This window comes from Megascapheus bottae, chromosome 2 (genome assembly GCF_031878675.1).
Source record: "Megascapheus bottae isolate mThoBot1 chromosome 2, mThoBot2.hap1, whole genome shotgun sequence".
NCBI classification, from domain to species: domain Eukaryota; kingdom Metazoa; phylum Chordata; class Mammalia; order Rodentia; family Geomyidae; genus Megascapheus; species Megascapheus bottae.
This window is the reverse complement of record NC_143510.1, coordinates 11899642-11920714: the sequence shown is the minus strand read 5'-3', so window position 1 is coordinate 11920714 and position 21073 is coordinate 11899642. Positions and strand designations below refer to the sequence as shown.

The window sequence follows — 21073 nt, the reverse complement described above, 5'->3', positions numbered from 1 at the left end:
ATCATTTTTGTTGTTGTTTTTGAACTCCATTCTTGAATGAAGATCAACCTTAGAGGAGGAGAAAATAGAAGCTTCACAAAAGAGCATTTTCCCCCAAGAAATTGAAATAAGAGGTGAAAATATTTACAGTTCTTTAGGTTTTTTTTTACTAGAACTACACTAGTGGATGTAGTGTTTCTATTATAAAACAGCTTCCACTACCCTATCATGGAATTGTTGCCTTAGGAACCAAGCATATGGATTGGTCTTATGTTTTTGCTCTGCTGTGTAGCATGCAATTGCAGAATGTCTCCATTGTTTTTTTTGACATATTTACTATATCTATATGTCTCCTAAAGCAGATCTAACTAACAAAATTATTTATTGCTTTCCTATATACCATGTATGCATTCGCCAACAGGATAAAACATTAACATTAATCATGTTGTTGGTCCATCTGGGAAATTCTCAAGATGAGGTAAAATAATTATTGTAACCAAAGCCTCTCATAGAATTATTGCTAATAAAGGTGACTTCTGTGATCTCAACTTTCCTCTGAGTCTATTGGTCAATGCAGTCCAGTGACGTCAAAATCCTAATTGGTTTCTAAGCATTTACATAGATTTTCTTATATCTGTGTGGAGAGGACATTGACTTTTCAAATTGTGAAAGGTGAAAAACATAGTCTGCAGACATGGAATGTATGTCTTTGTCCCTCACCCAATGACTTCTGAAGCAGTGAATTTCTCTTGGTAGGTGCTAATGTTACCAGACCCAGGATAAGGATAGTGATATTTTCTGCACCTGGAAGGAGAGACTGAGTTGAAAGGTACTATTTTTCTATGATATATAAATAAATATTTTGTGCTTACACTGCCACATACACTAGAAAATAGTCTTTTTAATGCAACTCTAGTGCTTTATAATTGTTCTTTATGTCTAGAGGCTTTTGGAAATATTTGTAGCCAATTAATGTACCACTATTATGAAAAAAAAACAGTTAGGCTAACTCCTCTGCAGAATTTGGAAATGGGATTTTGTTTTCAAAACATGAAATTTCCTCTTCTTAATCATCTTCTTTTCTTATTTCAGATTCCTGATTACTATAAGTGGTCCCCAATCTACTTGTATTTCATCTCCCTGAAAATAGCTCATCCTCTACGGACCTTTTCTATATATTTAAGTGTTTAAAGTAAAATTTTCGCTTATATCTACAGGGATTAGGAGATATGGAGGCAGCAACTAAATTCTTCTCATACTGCAGATTACAGGGTATCTCCACTGTTCATTTCATTCCAGGTAAGTAAGCTTTTTTGGTCACCATCACTATAAAAACTACATACAAATATTTACCTCTGGCATAGTTCAGAAATCACTTTTATGTCTCTGATTTGGTTTGAGAGGAGAGTGAAGGCGCAAGAATGAAGAAAAAGTTGTGGATGATGGATGTCTGGCATAGTAGAATTTGATGATTTCTGTGTAGTTACCTTGTATTTGCTATATGTATCAGTTTTATTGCCTGCATTTTAAGTATCAGAAAAACTGTAATTTGCTAGAATTTAAAGAAGGAAGAATCTGGGTATTGTTTAGCCCAATCTCATATGGCATATAGTAATTCATCTAATATAAAAATGCAATATTTGTCTTTACATGAACACAGCTGATACTCATTATTTTACATATCAGAGCATATTATGTAGCATTATCAGTAATTTATTATAATTTGGAATAACACATCATTAAGGATGTGAGTGCTCATTTTGGGAGCAGATGTACTAAAAAGTGTTTAGATATGGTAATTACAGCTTATCAGATTTCTCACACACAGTTTTTTTTTATTGTCAGGGTAATGTATAGAGGAGTTACAGTTATATTCTTCAGGTACTAGGTGCATTGCTTCTCACACATTGATATGCCTTGTCATGCTTTTATCCCCATTTCCTCCCCCACCCCTCCCAATCATCTTGTTTTCCCCCTTTACTTTCTTATTTCAAATAAACAAAGTCAGATACAGTAACAGTGTGAAATTAACCAAAGAGCAACAAAAGAGAAGATTAATAACATAGTACATTAAGATTGTTCTTAATGTACTATTATTTCTCATCTCTTGTTGTCCCTTGGATATCTCATATTGTTCCAGTATCTCCCTTGTTATCTGATATATTGTATACATGTTTACTTGTTTATTTGAAATAGGATAGGGAAGGGGGGAACAAGATGAGGGGAGGGGTAGGAAGAGGGAAATAGGGACAAACACATGAGAAAGGATAGCAATGTTTGTGAAGTATTGCACCTTCTATCTGGCAAATATAATGTAACCCTTCTATTAATTATAATAAAAATATATTTTAAAAAAGAACAACAATCACATTCTAGAGTTCCTTTCATTTAGTCTCATCTTATGTACCTAGGTACTTTATGTACTTAGGTTTTGTGCTATAGTAATCCTCTGCTAGGAGAGTCCTAGGTGTGTCCTAATTATTACAAATGAAGGAAAACTATGTTCCTTTGGGTCTGGCTTACTTCACTTAATATGCTTTTTTCCAAGTCTTAACATTTCCTTACAAATGGGGCGATGCCATTCTTTCTGATGGCAGCATAGAATTCCATTGTCACACACATATTTTTAAAGAAACATTTCAAATGTGTATTTCAAGGCAATATGTTAATTTTTTAATATTTGAGGATTTTGAGTCTTGAAAGGCTGTCACTTTAACACAGATGATTTACATAATAGTATTATATTCACTGCATGGCAGTTTATATTGTATATTAAAAGATAGCTCATTTCATTTAATTGAATCCCTCAGCTTCTCTGGATAAGTAAATCATTCTTCTTATTGTTATTGTAAAATTTCAGGGAAAGAGATAATAAACCTAACTCTTCATTACCAGTGCAAAATATGCCTCTGAAAAAAGCTATCATTTAAATACTTAAAATGAAATAATTTAAGAATATTATATAGGAAATAGAGTTCATGATGTTCATTACTTGCACCATATGTAGTGAGAAACATAGCTCTTAAATTTCTTCAATTTGCCTAATACTTTTCCATACGTAATGGGGTGTTATTTTTCTGAAAACTCCAAGAATTCAGAGACAATAATAGAATACAGCTTGGAAAAATTACTGAAAAATTGTTGGTGATTAATTCTTGAGCTGATTTGCTCACATATTTTACTGAGAAGTCTTCTGTGCTACTAAATCCTGCTCTTACACTCTTTCATGCTCTAGCACCAGCAGGCCCCTTAGGAGACTTCTTATCTGTAGTTAATGTATATTTTATCTCATATAGTGCACATGAAACCACATTAGATAATTTTATTGGTTATTATTTATTTTTCAGTCTCTGGAGAACTGAGAGACCTCAAGAACTGAGAAAGTGTTGAGTAAGTTTCTCAAGGTAATGTAGTGATTCACTTGTTCTATTTCTGATTTCTGCTTGTAGTTTTCTTTACCTTAAATCTACACTTGTTAAACATTTTGAAAATAATGGACTCACAGTCTGTAATAATGAATTAATTTTTCAGTATATGGGTTGTAAAAACTAAAGATTAGAAATATAAAGGGAACCTCAGAATTTGGTTTCTGGTTGCTAAAATTACTCATTATATTCTTATCTTAATTCATATCCTCTGGTGAAACTTTGGGAGAGATTAAGAATTTCAATTATATTTAAGGAATACACTAAAATCAAATTTAAAATGCTTTAAAATCAGAAAAATATAGGCAAAAACTGACACACATGAAGAAAGATTTTTTCAAGTACCAATAATATAAAGCTGATTTATAAATTTGATTTTTATATTTCATGCTTTCATGTGACTTCTTAAGGTCAACAGACTTTATATAAGTAAAAACTGCATAAATAGATTTTAGTAGAATGGACTAAAAATGAAAAGAACAGCACATTTTGGATCATGCCCCAGATTTCTTTATTTTCCAAAATTCTTAATATACATACTCATCATTTATAATTATAACTTGCAAAAAGCTAAATATATTAATTATTCATAACCTAATAAACTATGCAAGTTCAATGCCTTCAAGTAATAATTAAGGAAAAATGCAACAGATTTCTTCATAAAAGAGCTTCTATGATGATTTGCATAATAGACAGAGGGCTCTGGACAAACCCTAATTATTAACTTTTCCCAGGGCTAGGAGTTTGGCCTAGGGCTAGAGTGCTTTCCTAGCATGCATAAAGCCCTGGGTTTGATTCCTTGGTTACCACAAACCCTGAAAAACACACCAGAAGTAGTGCTGTGATTAGCCTCAATAAAACTCAAGGACAGTGCCCATTCCCAGAGTTCAAGCTCCACGACTGGCAAAACAAAAACAAGAAAAAGAAACTTTTTTCAGTATTTTGAATTTAAATTTAAATTTAATTTAAGAGAAGATAAGATGGAAAACGTATAGCCAATATATACTTCTGCAAGCTCACCTATATAAACATAATGAACATTTTCTGTTTCTGCCCTCCTTTCACAGTAATTATTGAGTTTTTCAACATCTCTGCTGTCATGCCCAAGGCCCACTCCACCCTAACAGCACACATCTCTCTGGTCACACTGCTGTGTGGACCTTGTGTTTTTATTGATGAATGATTCTTTTCAGATTTTAGCTATCTAGAGTCATAAAGGACTCTGTGGTAATATATATATAATTTAGAATATTTCAAGAAAATCCAAGTAAATAGATTCTGGAAACTTAAGAATGGGTGAGAAAGCAAGCAAAACTCACTTCACTGGTTGCTATTCATTTTCCTCCTTTTCAGGTCTGTAAGTCTCTTCCAAAGTCAATGAATGAGACGAATCACTCTCGGGTGACAGAATTTGTACTGCTGGGACTTTCCAGTTCCAAGGAACTCCAGCCTTTTCTGTTTCTCATATTCTCACTACTCTACCTATCCATACTCCTGGGCAACTTTCTCATCATCCTGACTGTGACCTCAGACTCCCGCCTTCATACCCCCATGTATTTTCTGCTTGCAAATCTCTCCTTCATAGATGTATGTGTTGCCTCATTTGCTACTCCCAAAATGATTGCTGACTTTCTGGTGGAGCACAAGACTATTTCCTTTGATGCCTGTCTGGCTCAGATTTTCTTTGTTCACCTCTTTACAGGCAGTGAAATGGTTATTCTTGTATCCATGGCCTATGACCGCTATGTTGCAATATGCAAGCCTCTCCACTATATGACAATCATGAGCCGCAGAGTGTGTATTATACTTGTTCTCATTTCTTGGAGTGTGGGTTTCATCCACACTACTAGCCAGCTGGCATTCACTGTCAACTTGCCTTTTTGTGGTCCTAATCAGGTTGACAGCTTTTTCTGTGACCTCCCTCTCGTGACAAAGCTAGCATGCATAGATACTTATGTTATTAGCTTACTAATAGTTGCGGACAGTGGCTTTCTTTCTCTGAGTTCCTTTCTCCTCTTGGTTGTCTCCTACACTGTGATACTCATCACAGTGCGGAATCGCTCTTCTGCTGGAATGGCCAAGGCCCGCTCCACATTGACTGCTCACATCACTGTGGTTACACTGTTCTTTGGGCCATGCATCTTCATCTATGTGTGGCCCTTCAGCAGCTATTCAATTGACAAAGTGCTTGCTGTATTCTATACCATATTTACTCCCATTTTAAATCCTGTTATCTACAGTCTAAGGAATAAAGAAATGAAAGCAGCTATGTCAAAACTAAAGAGCAGGTATCTAAAGTCTGGCCAGGTTTCTGCTGTTTTAAGAAATGTTCTTTTACTGGAAACAAAGTAATCTTTAAAAGACTGTTGCTGTTTGCTTTTGTTTCTAGATATTTTCAAATAGACCTGATGATAAGCCAATTATTTTAACTTGTGAAGTTATTATCTCAATGTAATGGCTAATAAGCAAATCCTAATGGATTTTAGAAAATAAAATGTTTAAATGTATGTCCTTCTTTGATTTTTCTTTCTTTAAATTTTTTTTTGCCAGTCATGGGGACTGAACTCAGGACCTGAGTACTGTCCTTGGACTTTCTCAAGGCTAGAACTCTACCAGCTGAGCCACAGCACCAATTCCAGCTTTTTTCTCTGTATGTGGTACTGAGGAATGAACATGGGTCTTCGTGCACGCTAGGCAACTACTCTTACCACTAGGCCAACCTCCTCCTGGTCCTTCTTTTCTCTCTGTTTTGAAATATGAATGTTTCTAAAATAAAGAATTGTTGGCTTTCATATAAACTCATACTTACTAAAACATAAATACACTGAGTCTTTCACTGAAAATGTGTCATTCATATTCTAATTAACAAGAATTTTATTACTGTTTATTAAGAAAGAAATGCCTGGGCTGGAGAGAGGGAGGGAGGGAGGGAGGGAGAGAGAGAGAGAGAGAGAGAGAGAGAGAGAGAGAGAGAGAGAGAGAGAGAGAGAGAGAGACAGAGACAGAGACAGAGACAGAGAGACAGAGACAGAGAGAGACAGAGAGAGAGAGAGACAGAGAGAGAGAGAGAGGGAGGGAGAGAGCGAGAGGGAGGGAGAGAGAGAGAGAGACAGAGAGAGAGAGACAGAGAGAGAGACAGAGAGAGAGACAGAGAGAGAGACAGAGAGAGAGAGAGAGAGAGAGGGAGGGAAGGAGGGAGGGAGGGAGGGAGAGGGAGGGAGGGAGGGAGAGAGAAATGCCTATTATACCGCAGTTTACAACTGAATACATTGCAATGAGTAGCTACTGTTTTATCCAGCTTGGTATTTATCTTTCATCTGTCATAATATACTACTCTTTGACAATTGAGTTCTGACTCAATCAGACACTAGTTATGCTTTTATTATTTTATTTAATTTTTTGTGCCAGTCCCCAGGCTTAAATTTGGGTCCAGGGCATAATCCCTAAGCTTCTTTTTGCTTAAGGCTAGTCCTCTACTACTTGAACCACAGTGCCCTTATGTGGTACTGAGGAATCAAACCCAGGGCTTCATGCATCATAGGCAAGAACTCTAAACCACTAAGCCATATTCCCAGTCCTGTGTTTTTATTTTACTGGGTCTTTGCATCAATTCTTTTCTTCAGGATAAGCTTTCCTAATACTTAACCTATAGAAATCAAGTTACATAGAGTTATTTGTGTTAAATAGAAAATGTACATATTCATTTGAAAGGCCAGGGATACTAGGAGCAATATTCTAATTTTCATTTCAGTGACTATAGCACTTTGTTTTACAGTAGAACACTACCACTTCTGAGAAAATACAGGTCTTATTGGGCCTGTGTCATTAGGATTACTTACTACTTACCAAGTCACAGTTACAGCAATAAATACAATGAACTAAAATATGTTAACTATTAGATTTTCAGTTAGAAGTTGAGAACAATCCAAACACCTATCAGGCTGGAAGGATTCTTTGTCCTTATATCATGTTCTTCTGTAACCTAACCACATCTCCTTTACAACAAATTTTTGGATTCATCTTGGGTTGTTACCACCAATTGACAAAAAATACAAAATTTTTTTCTTTGTAGTAAAAGCTAACAAATTGATTATTGCAATGGCCCTACACAAGTTGTTTAGAGTATACAATGATGAGGTAAATTTTTATTTATAATGAGTACCCATGAACATTTTATTTGATTAGTTACATTTGATGTGTGCAATTAAACTTAGGGAAAAATAAACATGAATTCTTGGAGGGCAGGAATCAACAAAGTTTGGGCATCTTTTTGCCAGCGTATACAAATATATCAATCAAATTATGATATATACCAGCAAGAATTCAAATGGAATAATTCCTTAAAACAACTAGTTCAGTCTAAGAAAGTAAATAATAGAAAGCAGGTACTTGAAATATGCATGTGGGAAGTGGTAAGAAGAGAAGAAATCAGGGAGAATGAAGTCACAATATTCAATCCACATCCCATAAAATTAGGAAAACTGGGGTTGGGCTGGGATAGAGAAAAAGATGAAAGGGGTAACATTAATGAAGATTCATTGTTTTCATACATTGAGGTGTTGAATGGCAACTTCTTTCTGCAACTACTGAAGGATAATAAAAATTTAATTGCAAGAAGAAGGAGGAAGAGGAAGAAGAGGAGAAGGGAGAGGGAGAAATCATAAGTATGAAAGTGTGAGAAAGAATAACACAAAAAGGGGAAAAAAGTAACATATGAACCAAGAAGGAGCTGGAATTTGGCCTAGTGGTAGAGTGCTTGCCTAGCATGCATGAAGAACTGGTTGGATTTCTCAGTGTCACATATATGGAAAAAGGTGGAAGTGGTACTGTGGCTCAAGTTGTAGAGATCTAGCCTTGAGAAAGCCCAAGGACAGTGTTCAGGCCCTGAGTTCAAGCCAGGACTGGCAAAAAAAACCAAGAAATACCAAATATGTTCAGCAAAACTTGAAAATGAATATGATGAAGGCAAACAAAACAAATGAGACTATATTAACCTTGAGCTGTTTCTAACATTGGGCTAATTAAACCATTTCTGGGATTCAGTTCCAAAGAATGAAAATAACTCTTTTTGGAGATAAAATTTTTATTCTTTAATTTTAAAGCCCTGTGGCATATTTGTTACATAAAGCCAAGCACCACCAATCAATGAGATATTAAACAATTATTTTCAAATGCTTTGGTGAGGGTTTATAATTTGGAAAATTCTCATGCTATGGTAATTTAACAGGTAATTTATTCTCAGCATATGTATGAATCTGTCTGATTTACATATATTAATTTAATAAATAAGCCAAGTTATTACAATAATTAATGATGATTAAATTTAAAAGATTCATATGAGTTTTTGTATACTCACTCTCTTGCAGAGAAAGTAATCAAGGCAATCTTTCAAGGTTTATGCTCTTAGTGCAAACATAATTAGCACATGAATGAAGTAAAATGGAAGCTGTAATTTAAGGCATGTGTGGGCTTGTCTGCCTGAAAGCATAGGGCCCTCTTTAATTAAAATTTCTACCATCCAGTGTGTTTATGTGTAGATTTATAGACAAATTCTAGATACCACAAATGAGAAAATCGATTCAAACTATTATTTCACTTAATATTATTTTTCCCAAGCCTTTATATTTCCTTACTAGTGATACAATATTATTCTTTTTAATGGGTAAGAATTTCAATGCAGGGCCGGAGTTTGGCCTAGTGGTAGAGTGCTTGCCTAGCATGCATGAAGACCTGGGTTCGATTCCTCGGTACCACATACTTAGAAAAAAAGTCGGAAGTGGTGCTGAGGCTCAAGTGGTAGAGCTCTAGCCTTGAGAAAATGTCCAAGGACAGTGCTCAGGCCCTGAGCTCAAGCCCAGGACTGGCAAAAAAAGAGAAGAATTTCAATGCATGTTTATACTATAATTTCTCAATCCATTTTTTTTCACTGAAGGGCATCTAGGTTGATTCCATATTTTAGCTATAATAAGCAATGTTGCAATGAACATGAAAAAGATATACTGGAACATGATAAATTATACAGGTCTCTAAGCATTCACACATGGAGAGGGACTACAAAAGCATAATAGCTATATGTGTCTGATCATATAAAATAATGTATGAACTCAGGAAATGGAAACATAACTTTTCTTTGTTGGTATTTATATTTAGTTTTCTTTTTCTATTGTTTATCAATTTTTCTATCTTTGGGAAGGTAAAAGAGCACAGAAATGTTGGGACACAGGTGGACAAATATAGCATACTAAGTAGACAGTATGTTGAAACTGAATTATGCAACTTGTGGGTGAGGATATGATGGAGCAACAGGGAGAGAGTAAGGGAAGGCATGACATCATTCAAAAAGAAATGTACATGACTTATGTAACTGTATCCCCTCTGTAATCATTTTTCTAATAAAAATGCATGAAAGTGAAAAACATTTATCCACTTATTGGTATGAGTGGGCCTAAATATTTGGCCTTTGAAAAGCTGTCATCATTCATTGATGATTCAAATGTGTTAGATGATTTCATCAACTATGGTGGTTATGGTTTCTCATGATTGGAATGCTTGTAGTACCCTTTCCAGGATAACTAGTCTAGGACTTATGGCCATTTTACATATGATTATTACATAATCATAAGTTCATGCTTATTTTTATCTATGTCTAAAGACATGTACATAGTTCCCAATCAAGTAAAATATTCATAGGGATCATAAAAATTATTTCTGACATGGAACATAATTTAGATTTATATTGCTGTGGGATAACTTTGTTTCTTGGACAGACTAGTGACGGGGCCAGGAAATAAATATCTCTCTTTTTATTTTTTCCTCAGTCATGGGGCTTGAACTCTGAGCCTGGGAGTTGTCCCTGAACTCTTCAGATCAAGGCTAACATTCTACTACTTGAACCACAGCACTACTTCCAGTTTTGTGGTGGTTAATTGGAGATACGAGTCTCACCAGAGCCTGGCTAGGAAATAAATATCTTAGGATACATTATAATTATAATTATTTGTGAATTTGATTAACAGCTAGATAACTGTGTTATCAAGAACTAAAATGTATGGTTCCATGGAAGAAGTACACAGTTAAAGACCAGCTACTATACTGATAATTGTTGGCAATCTACTCTTGGGTTTTCTTTTTCTACTTAGAATAATTACTGTCCTTATTGGATTGATGATCACATTAGAGAATGAATTTGAATTACATGGAGCCAAATTGATGACTACTAGGATAGGCTGAATTTTATTTTTACAGCTCATGCTCAGTATACTCAAGTCCTAGGTTCAATCCCTAGTAAAACTAGAAAACATCCAAAGACTGAAAGAAGAAGAGCAATAATAAATATATTGAATTGGGAAAAGTTGCAAATTGCTAACACACAAACTAGAAATAAAACTGAAAGTGTGTGACCTTATGCCTTCAGGTGGAGGTAAGAAATCTTGATGAAGTGGCCAACAAACATCCAGTTATATAGACTATATGAAAACATAAATTACTGAACTGTAAAACTCTTGATGAAACAAAAGAAACAAAAAAACTTGTTCAGAAGGAACCTTACACCACCTTAACGTAAGTCACAACTGCTTCCTCTGCCAACTATACCAGCTTTTTGTTTGTTTGGGTTTGCATTTTTTGTGGTCTTTTGAGTCACCCTGATTTGTGGAGAGTTCAGCCAGCCTGGCACAGCCCATGGCAGAGAAGCAGAAACAGATTGGCATGCCTAGGATAATTCATAGACAGCAGTGAGGACCTGTACATACTCGATCCCAGGCCACTCTAAGACATGAATACAACTACCAATGGTAGACTTTTAGTATGAATAATAAAAATTCACAAACCTAGTCCTCGACTGATGGGTGGATGAAATGAATTGATAGTAGCTGATGATTCTCATCCCCTACATAAATAGTGCATGGGAAAATTGAGGGTCAATAAACCACGTAATTTTCATCGTTGATGTTACTGCTCTCTGTGTAGACATAAGTATCACTTCCCGGAAGAGATTTTCATTGAAGTAGCCAAAATTAGGACTGAGATACCTGACACCAAGCTTGATGATGGGGAACCATACAGCAAGTTGACCCTACTTTTGGTCAGAGCAATCACTGCATTCCTTGTTTTCAAGGAATTCACTGCAAGAGTGACAGATGGTTTTCTGACCTACCAGGTAAGCTCAGTTATGCCACTTGTCACCCCTGAATCCAATTCTTTTCTCCAGAAATCTTCACCTCTCTTAGAATCCAGACATAGGAGCCTAATACCCATGAGTCAGTGCTACTGCCTAGGGCTTCCCTTGCCTTCCTTATTCCAGCAGCTGCTTATGGTTCAGTCTTGACCAACCATGCAACAGCATGGGTTGTAACTAGGGTGCACTCAATGAATTCATGGGCAGTGGGTCTGCAGAGAGCTGTGAAATCTAAAAGAGATATAGACCTCATATAAAAAATGCTTTCAAAAAAACTGGAGGCTACTCAGAAGACTGAAATCTGAGGATCACACACGGTTCAAAGCCAGCCCAGGCATGAAAGTCCATGAGTCTCATCTCCAATTAACCAAGAGAAAACTGGAAGTGGCACTGTGGCTCAAAGTGCTAGAGGTAGAACACTAGCATAAGCTTAAGAGCTCAGGGCAGAGCCTAGGCCCAGAGTTCAAGCCCCCAAAACAAACAAACAAACAAAAAAACAAAGGGAAGGATAAACAACAAACTCATTTTATGATGCTATATTGCAATCATTCCAAAACCAAGTGAAGACACAGCAGCCACAAAGGAAATTTAAAGACCAATTTCCTTGACAGATATAACAACACTTCTCAGTAATGCAATGATATCCAATAATACATTAAAAAAGTCATACTCAAAAAAAAAAAGATCATACTCCATGATCAAGTTAATTTCATTCCAGGGATGTAAGAGTAGTTTAACGTGTGTAAATTAGTTAATGTAAGACATCACATAAACAGAATCAAGGACAAAAGCCCCTCAATCATTGAATATATTCAGAAAAAGCCTTTGCCAAAATTCAGTATCTTTTCATAAAAAGTAGATCTGAAGAAGTATGGAAAAGAAGGAACATAACTCCACATAATGAAGGCACATAGGACAAATTATAGTCAACATTGTACTAAAGAAAAAAAACTGAAACCACTCATTTTCTCTAAAATCAGAAATGAAACAAAAATAATTATTTCCATTCTTTTTCTGTACAATGTTTCCTGGAAGTCCTAACCAGAGTAATTAGACAAGACACAGAAGCAAAGTATTTGAATAGGGAAGTTCACATATTATATCATTCTATAGCATAATATATTTAAGAACCCACAATATTCCATAAAAACTCTTAGATCAGATAAAATTTTCTAACAATGCAGCAGAATTCAGATCGGTAAATAAAAGCAATAATCATTGATTTTCTTTTTTATATGTTTTATTGTATTAATAAAAGGGTTACATGATATTTGCCAGATAGAAGGTGCATTAATTCACATACATTGATACCCTTTCACATGTGTTGGTACCCATTACCCTCCCCCCCCACCCCCCCCCCACCCCCTGTCTTGGTTTTCGCCCTTTCCCTATCAAATTTCAAATAACCAAATACAAATAAATTCAATACATCAGATAACAAAGTGAGATACTGTAACAATATGAGATACCCAAGGGACAGCAAAGGAGATGAGGGATAACATAGTACATTAAGGACAACAATCATTCGTTATATGGCTTTTGTTTCAATATCCTGGAGGTCCTTTCAATTAGCTTCATACTATATGGCCTTATGTATCAAGGTTTTGCTCTATTGCAGATCTCTGCTAGTAGAGCACAAGGTTTCTACTGATTATGACAAATGAGGGAAAGATTTTCTACAACAATGAGCAGACTAGAAAACAAATCAGAGAAATGATCACATTGATAAATCCCCAAAAATCAAAATGCGAAAGAATTAACTGATAGATACCGTCACATTCATTTACGTGTTTATTAATTGTTGTATATGTAGAGCTCTTTCATGTCCTTGACTAAATTTATTTTAATGCATCTGGCAGATTTGTAAATAGGAATGTTTTCCTTTTACTCCTTCTCCTCATCCTTCTGTTTATTCTAGTCCTTCATGATACTTGAGTTTGAACCTAGGGCCTTCTCCTTGACAGATAGTCTCTCTACCAAACCATTTTCCTTTTTTATTTTTATTTTTTAAATCATTTAAAAGTAATGTATAGTTACACAAATAGGATATTGAGCACACTTCTTTTTGAAAACTGCCACTCCTTCATTTTCTCACAGATTTTTTACTTCTGGCACCTCATCTTACTAAAGTTGTATTGTTAATTTCCAACATTGAGTGATTATCACTGCTGAATTAATTTATCATTTGTCAAACCATGTCTGTGCTTCTCCTTCAAATCCTCAACTCAGATAAACTTACATACAAGACTAAATGAAATGAAAAGAAAGTGAGAAAAGTGGGGAAAAACCCACAAAAAGTAAAATAAAAAATCTCTTGTGGAGCCAGGACCGTGGCCTAGTAATAGAGTGCTTGTCTAGCACACACAAAGCCCTGGGATGGATTCCTCAGTACAACATAAACAGAAAAGGCCAGAAATAGTGCTGTGGCTCCAGAAAGCTCAAGGACAGGACCTATTTCTTGGTACTACGTACACTGCAAAAAGCCAGCAGTGGTGCTATGGCTCAAGTGGTAGAGTGCTAGCCTTGAGAAAGCCCAAAGACAATGCCCAGGCTCTGTGGTCAAGCCCAAGGACTTGAAAAAAAATCTCTTGCTTCCATTTCTTGGAATTCATTTCAATTAGCATCATTTTATATGATCATAACAGATGCCAGTGAGGATGTGCCCAAAAAGGAATGCTCCTTCTATGGGAATTCATATTTCCTCAACCACTCTGGAAACAGTATAGAGGTTTCTCAAATTGCCAAACATAGAGGTTCCCTACAACTCAGAAATTCCACTACTGGCATTTGCCAATTGACCACAAAGCAGGTCACACTAAAGCCACCAGCACAATCATGTTTATTGAAGTTTTGTTTACCAAAACTAAAATAAGGAATCAATCCAGATGCCATTCAGTAGATGAATGAATCAAGAAAATGTGGCATATGTACAAAATGGAATTAATGTTTCCATAAAAAGTGTGGCAGTTCCCCATTAGTGAGCAAACTGAAAGACAGGGAAAATTACGTTAAGGAAAGTAAGGCAGATAATATCCAAAGATGTCAGTGGTTCAGAGTGAGTCTTTCTTAACTTTCATCCAGATACCAGTTTTAGCATCGTACCTGAAAGTTTATGCATAAAGGTAGATTCTAAGTAATTTTTAGGACCACAGAGATTTCAGTCAGATAGGAAAAAGCCAGGCGCCAGATCAAGAAGAAAGTTTGGAGCCCACACCATTGGGCGGCTGTAGCACTAGCTGCTCCCCAAACGAGCAGCTGCAGAAACAAAGTCTGCTTCTGGAACTCAAGCAAACAGTGCTTCTTGCCAGCTTCAGGGACTCAGAAAATCAAAGGAATTGTGAGTACCTCATTAAAGACATTTTCACTTTCTGCTCACAGAATGACATTGGGAAGTTAGGCCCTCCCTCATGAGCCAATAGCAGCACCATTTGATTACTGCCAAAGACCATGCCATATCCATGGAGCCTGAGAAGTGGTGCTAGCAGTGCGATCTTTCAAAAGGGCCAAAATTTTTCCCAAGTCAGCTTAGTTGGACCTCTGCTTCCCTGAGCTAGCAGAAGTAGTTCCTCCTGGGTGGAGCCTTTTTCCTGGTAAACAAAACCACATGTGTTTCCATCCCAGGTTCTCTGCTAAACTGGCTAAAGCTCAAGCTACGGAAAATAGTCAAATTTCTGCTGCGGGACTCATAAATCTAAAGGCCGTGCCAGTAAATTAACCTGGGAGAACTGTCACAAAGTCCCCAAACAAAATTTGTAAGGCAGAACTTTTTCGACACAATCACGTAAATTGGAAAAAAATCAGCAAATCAAAGGAAAACCACAGATTTCTCAGCAGAGACCATGCAAGCAAGAAGAGATTGGAAGGATAGATGTCATGCCCTTAAGTCAAATAACTACCAACCAAGAATACTGTACCCAGCTAAGCTCTCATTCATAACTGAGGGAAACAATAAAAACATTCCATTCCAGGGAAAAGCTGCAACATTAAGTAGCAACCAAACTAACATTACAAAAAATTGTCAAAAATGTTCTACACATTGAAAACCAACACAAATATAATACAGAGAAAGAGATGGCACCTAAAAATCATATCATCTAAGTACAAGAACTGTCAAATGAAAGCTTTTAAAAATGGCAGGAACTAGTAAATATTTCTCAGTCCTAACTCTCAATATCAATGGACTTAACTCTCCAATTAAATGGCATAGGCTGTCTAGTTGGATCAAAAAGCAAGATCCATCATTCTGCTGTCTTCAAGAGACACAACTCACCCCAAAAAACAAACATTTTTTGAAGTGAGAGGTTGGAATAAAGTTTATCAAGTTAATGGCTCCCATAAACAGGCTGGAGTTGCCATCCTCATATCAGATAAAATAGACTTCAAACTAAAATTAGTGAGAAAAGACAAAGAAGGTTACTACATACTAATAAAGGGATCTCTCCTGCAGGAGGACATAACCATCCTAAATATCTATACACCTAATCCCGGAGCACCAAACTTCATCAAGAAACTTTACTTTTACTGAAACCATATATAGATCGAAACACAGTGATTGTTGGTGACTTAAACACACCACTCTCACCTATGGACAGATCAACCACACAAAAACTCAACAGAGAAACCTCAGAATTGAACAACTGTATAGACCAACTAGATCTAACAGACATGTGCAGATTACTTCACCCAGCAACAATACAATATATGTTTTTCAGCAGCACATGAAACATTTCCCAAAATAAACCACATTTTAGGGAATAAAACAAATCTGGGCAGATTCAGAAACACTGAAGTTATTCCCTGCACTCTCTCAGACCACAAGGGCATCAAATTGGAGCTGAACACCCATCTCCACCATCGAAAACCCTGTAACTCATGGAATTGAACAACACATTGTTGAATCACCAATGGGTCATCGAAGAGATCAGAACAGAAATCCAACAGTTCATGAAATTTAACAATAAGGAGCACACAAAATACCAGCTCCTTTGGGACACAGTAAAGGCAGTACTCAGAGGAAAATTTATAGCGATGAGTGCCTACAACAACAAGATGGAAAAATCGTGAACCAACAGGTTAATGTCTCACCTTAAGCGCCTGGAAGAAGAGCAACAAACCAACCCTAATCCCAGTAGAGAAAAGCAAATTATTAAAATCAAAGCAGAATTAAATGATTTGGAATCCAAAAAAACTATAGAAAGAATCAACAAAACAAGTAGTTAGTTCTTTGAAAGAAGTAACAAAATTGACAGACCCTTAGCAAATCGTACCAAAAAAAGAAGGTAGCATACCGAAATAAACAAAATCACAGATGAAAATGGTAATATCACAACAGAAATTACCAAGATCCAGAGTATCATGAGGGAATACTTCTCAAACCTTTACGCCAATAAATTTGAGAATCTAGAAGAAATGGATGAATTCCTAGCCAATATAAACATACACACTTGAACCAAGAAGAACTAACCTAACTAAACAGGTCTATTTCAAGCACTAAAATAGAAATGGCAGTAAGAGACCTTCCACCAGATGGATTCAGAGCTGAGTTCTATACGGTCTTCAAAGCAGAGCTCACACCAATACTCCTCAAGCTCTTCAACGAAATTGAAAATGAAGGTTCTTTACCAAACTCATTCTATGAAGCCAGTATAACCCTCATCCCCAATCCAGACAGAGATTCATCAAAGAAAGAGAACTATAGACCTATTTCTTTGATGAACATCGATGCAAAACTTCTCAACAAAATACTGGCAAACCATCTACAACAACTCATCAAAAAATATACACTATGATCAAACAGGATTCATCACAGGGAGGCAAAGCTGTTTCAACATACACGAATCAATTAACAAAATTCATCACATCAACAGGAGTAAGGACAAAAATCACATGATTGTCTCAATAGATGCGGAAAAGGCATTTGACAAGATCCAACACCCCTTTATGTTAAAAGCTCTGGAGAAAGTAGGAATGCATGGAACATTCCTCAATATAATAAAGGCTGTGTATGACAAACCCACAGCTAGTATGGTGAAAAGCTAAAGCCATTCCCTCTAAAATCAGGAACAAGACAAGGATGCCCACTCTCTCCACTCCTCTTTAACATAGTACTAGAATTCCTAGCCAGTTCAATAAGGCAAGAAGCAAGCATAAGGGGGATCCAAATAGGGAAAAAGGAAGTAAAACTATCCCTCTTTGCAGACGACATGATTCTGTATTTAAAGAATCCTATAGACTCTACTCCCAAACTCCTTGAGCTGATTCAAAACTTTGGAAGGGTAGCAGGCTATAAAATTAACCCTCAAAAATCAACTGCCTTCCTCTATGCCAACAGTGAGAGGAACAAGGCAATAATCAGGAAAGCAACTCCTTTTGCAATAGCCTCAAAGAAAAGAAAGTACCTAGGAATTAGCTTAACTAAGAATGTAAAGGACCTTTTTGATGAAAACTTTAAAACACTAAAAAAGGAAATTAAAGCAGAACTAAGGAAATGGAAAAACCTCCCATGTTCCTGGATTGGAAGAATCAACATTGCGAAAATGACAATCTTGCCAAGGGCTATCTACAAATTCAACGCAATACCCATCAACATCCCAATGGCATTCTTCAAAGAAATAGAAGAGGCAATCCAAAATTTCATATGGAATAATGAAAGACCCCGTATAGCAAAAACACTTCTTAGCAGAAAGAACAGCGCTGGAGGAATTTCAATTCCAAAGTTTAGACTCTATTACAGAGCTCTAATTATCAAACAGCTTGGTACTGGCACAAGAACAGGCCTGAAGACCAATGGAATAGAACTAAGGACCCAGATATTAAACCACAGACCTATAGTCACCTAATCTTTGACAAGGGAGCCAAAAAAATAGAATGGAAGAAAGACAGCCTCTTCAAAAAGTTGTGCTGGCAGAACTGGTTAAGCACCTGCAGAAAACTAAAGTTGGATCCTTCTTTGTCACCCTGCACTAGAATTAGCTCCAAATGGATCAAAGACCTGGAGGTAAAAGCTGACACACTGAAAACTTTACAAGAAGGAGTAGGAGATACACTAGGCCTCCTTGGCACAGGTTGAAACTTTCTTAATAAGGACCAAGAATCACAGCAAATAAGAGAAAGACTGGATAAGTGGGACTGCATTAAACTACAAAACTTTTGTATGGCAAAGGACATAGCTAGAAAATTAATTAGGAAGCCTACAGAGTGGGAGAAGATCTTCACCAACCAAACAATGGACAAAGGCCTCATATCTAAAATATATCAATAGCTCAAAAAATTGAATCACTCCAGAACTAATCCCCAAAATAACAACCATCCCATTAAAAAATGGGCCAAAGACTTAAAGAGAGTCTTCTCTGAAGAAGAAACAAAAATGGCCTATAGACTCATGAAGAAATGCTCAACATCTCTGGTCATAAAAGAAATGCAAATCAAAACAACTCTAAGATTCCACCTCACTCCAGTTAGAATGGCCAGGATCAGGAAAACGAATAATAACAGATGCTGGAGGGGATGTGGCCAGGAGGGATCACTACTACACTGTTGGTGGGAGTGCAAACTCGTTCAACCACTATGGAAAGCAATATGGCAGTGCCTCAAAAGGCTAAACATAGAACTCCCCTATGACCCAGCAATTCCACTACTTGGCATTTACCCAACCATCCAGAAACTAGGGCATACTAAATCCACTAGCACAACAATGTTCATTGCAGCATTATTCACCATAGTAAAAATATGGAACCAACGTAGATGTCCCTCAGTTGATGAGTGGATCAACAAGTTGTGGTATTTGTACACAATGGAATTCTATGCTGCTGTCAGAAAAAAATGACATCGCCCCATTTGTTAGGAAATGGAAAGACTTAGAAAAAATCATATTAAGTGAAGTAAGCCAGACTCAAAGGAACTTAGGCTCAATGGTTTCCCTCATTCATCATAACCAATAGAAACCTTGGTCTCCAGTAGCAAAGATTTGCAATAGAACAAAAACTTGATACATAAGGCCATATAGTATGAAGCTAATTGAATGGACCTCTAGGATATTGAAACAAAAGCCATATAACGAATGATTGCTGTCCTTAAGGTGCTATGTTATTTCTCATCTTTTTTGCTGTTCCCTCGTTATCTCATATTGTCACAATATCTCACTTTGTTATCTGATATATTGGATACATTTGTATTTGGTTACTTGAAATTGGACAAGGAAGGGGGGAAAACCAAGAACGGGGGTGGGAGGGAGGGTAATGGGGACCAAGGCATGTGGAAGGGTATCAATGTACGTGAATTAATGCACCTTCTATCTGGCCAATATCATGTAACCCTTTTATTACATACAATAAAAATATTAAAAAAAGAAAAAATCATATTAAGTGAAGTCTGCCAAACTCGAAGGTAATTGGGCTCAATGGTTCCCCTCATTTGGCATAATCAGTAGAAACCTTGGGCTCTACTAGCAGAGATCTGCAATAGAGAAAAACCTTGATACATAAGGCCATATAGTATGAAGCTAATTGAAAAGACCTCCAGGATATTGAAACAAAAGCCATACAATGAATGATTGTTGTCCTTAATGTACTATGTTATCTCTCATCTCTTTTGCTGTCCCTTGGTTATCTCATATTGTTAGAGTATCTCACTTTGTTATCTGATGTATTGGATTTATTTGTATTTGGTTATTTGACATTGGATAGGGAAGGGGTGGAGGGGAGGGTAATGGGGACCAAGACATGTGAAAGGGTATCAATATATGTGAATTAATGTACCTTCTATCTGGCAAATATCATATAACCCTTTTATTAATTACAATAAAAAAAGAAATAATAAAAAAAGAAAAAAAAAAGAAGAAAGCAGGAAGTTGTGCTGAGGCTCAAGTGGTAGAACTCTAGCCTTGAGAAAGTCCAAGGACAGTGCTCAGGCCCTGAGCTCAGGCTCAGGACTGGCAAAAAAAAATTATAGTACAAGTTTGAGTTCTGTGTAACAATTCATATAACCCTATATCCAATAAATATTTTTAAACTACCTAAATATGTATTTGTACTATGCACCTTAACAACTCTATTTTAGCATCTATGGTAGCTGAAATATATCAGGGGGTACATTTTCAGTACAGCATGGAGAGATTTAGCTGAAAGATTCCCATTAATGTCAATAAGAGTAGCACAGCTCAATCTAAATCCACACTGTGTTGAAATTTTACCCCAAAGAACCTGAACTATAACTCTCCCAAAGTTGAAATAAAATTAGGATTTCCAACACAAATCTATTTTTCTGAACTAAGCACTAACCCACCATTATTAAATTCATAATACAAACATATTTTTTATTCTCTACCACTAGGTATTTCATCTGGAAACCAAAATTTCAGCATTTTAACTCTAGTTTTTATACTTATTAATAGATATTCTCTCACAAATATGTTTGTTAAATATTTTCATTGAACTGTATTTCTACTGCAAAATGTATTACCATTTGCTCATTATATTACTTAAAATAAGGTACT

The 21073-nt window shown here is 36.2% G+C and overlaps 1 protein-coding gene across 1 annotated transcript; it reads left to right on the top strand.

The window, feature by feature from the left end:
- Window positions 1-4769: 4769 nt before the first annotated feature.
- LOC150066386 (olfactory receptor 4K15) lies at window positions 4770-5756 on the top strand. The gene has a single exon (XM_090354579.1). The coding sequence runs from the start codon at window positions 4782-4784 to the stop codon at window positions 5754-5756; it is 975 nt and encodes a 324-aa protein (XP_090210705.1). The 5' UTR covers window positions 4770-4781.
- Window positions 5757-21073: the final 15317 nt, after the last annotated feature.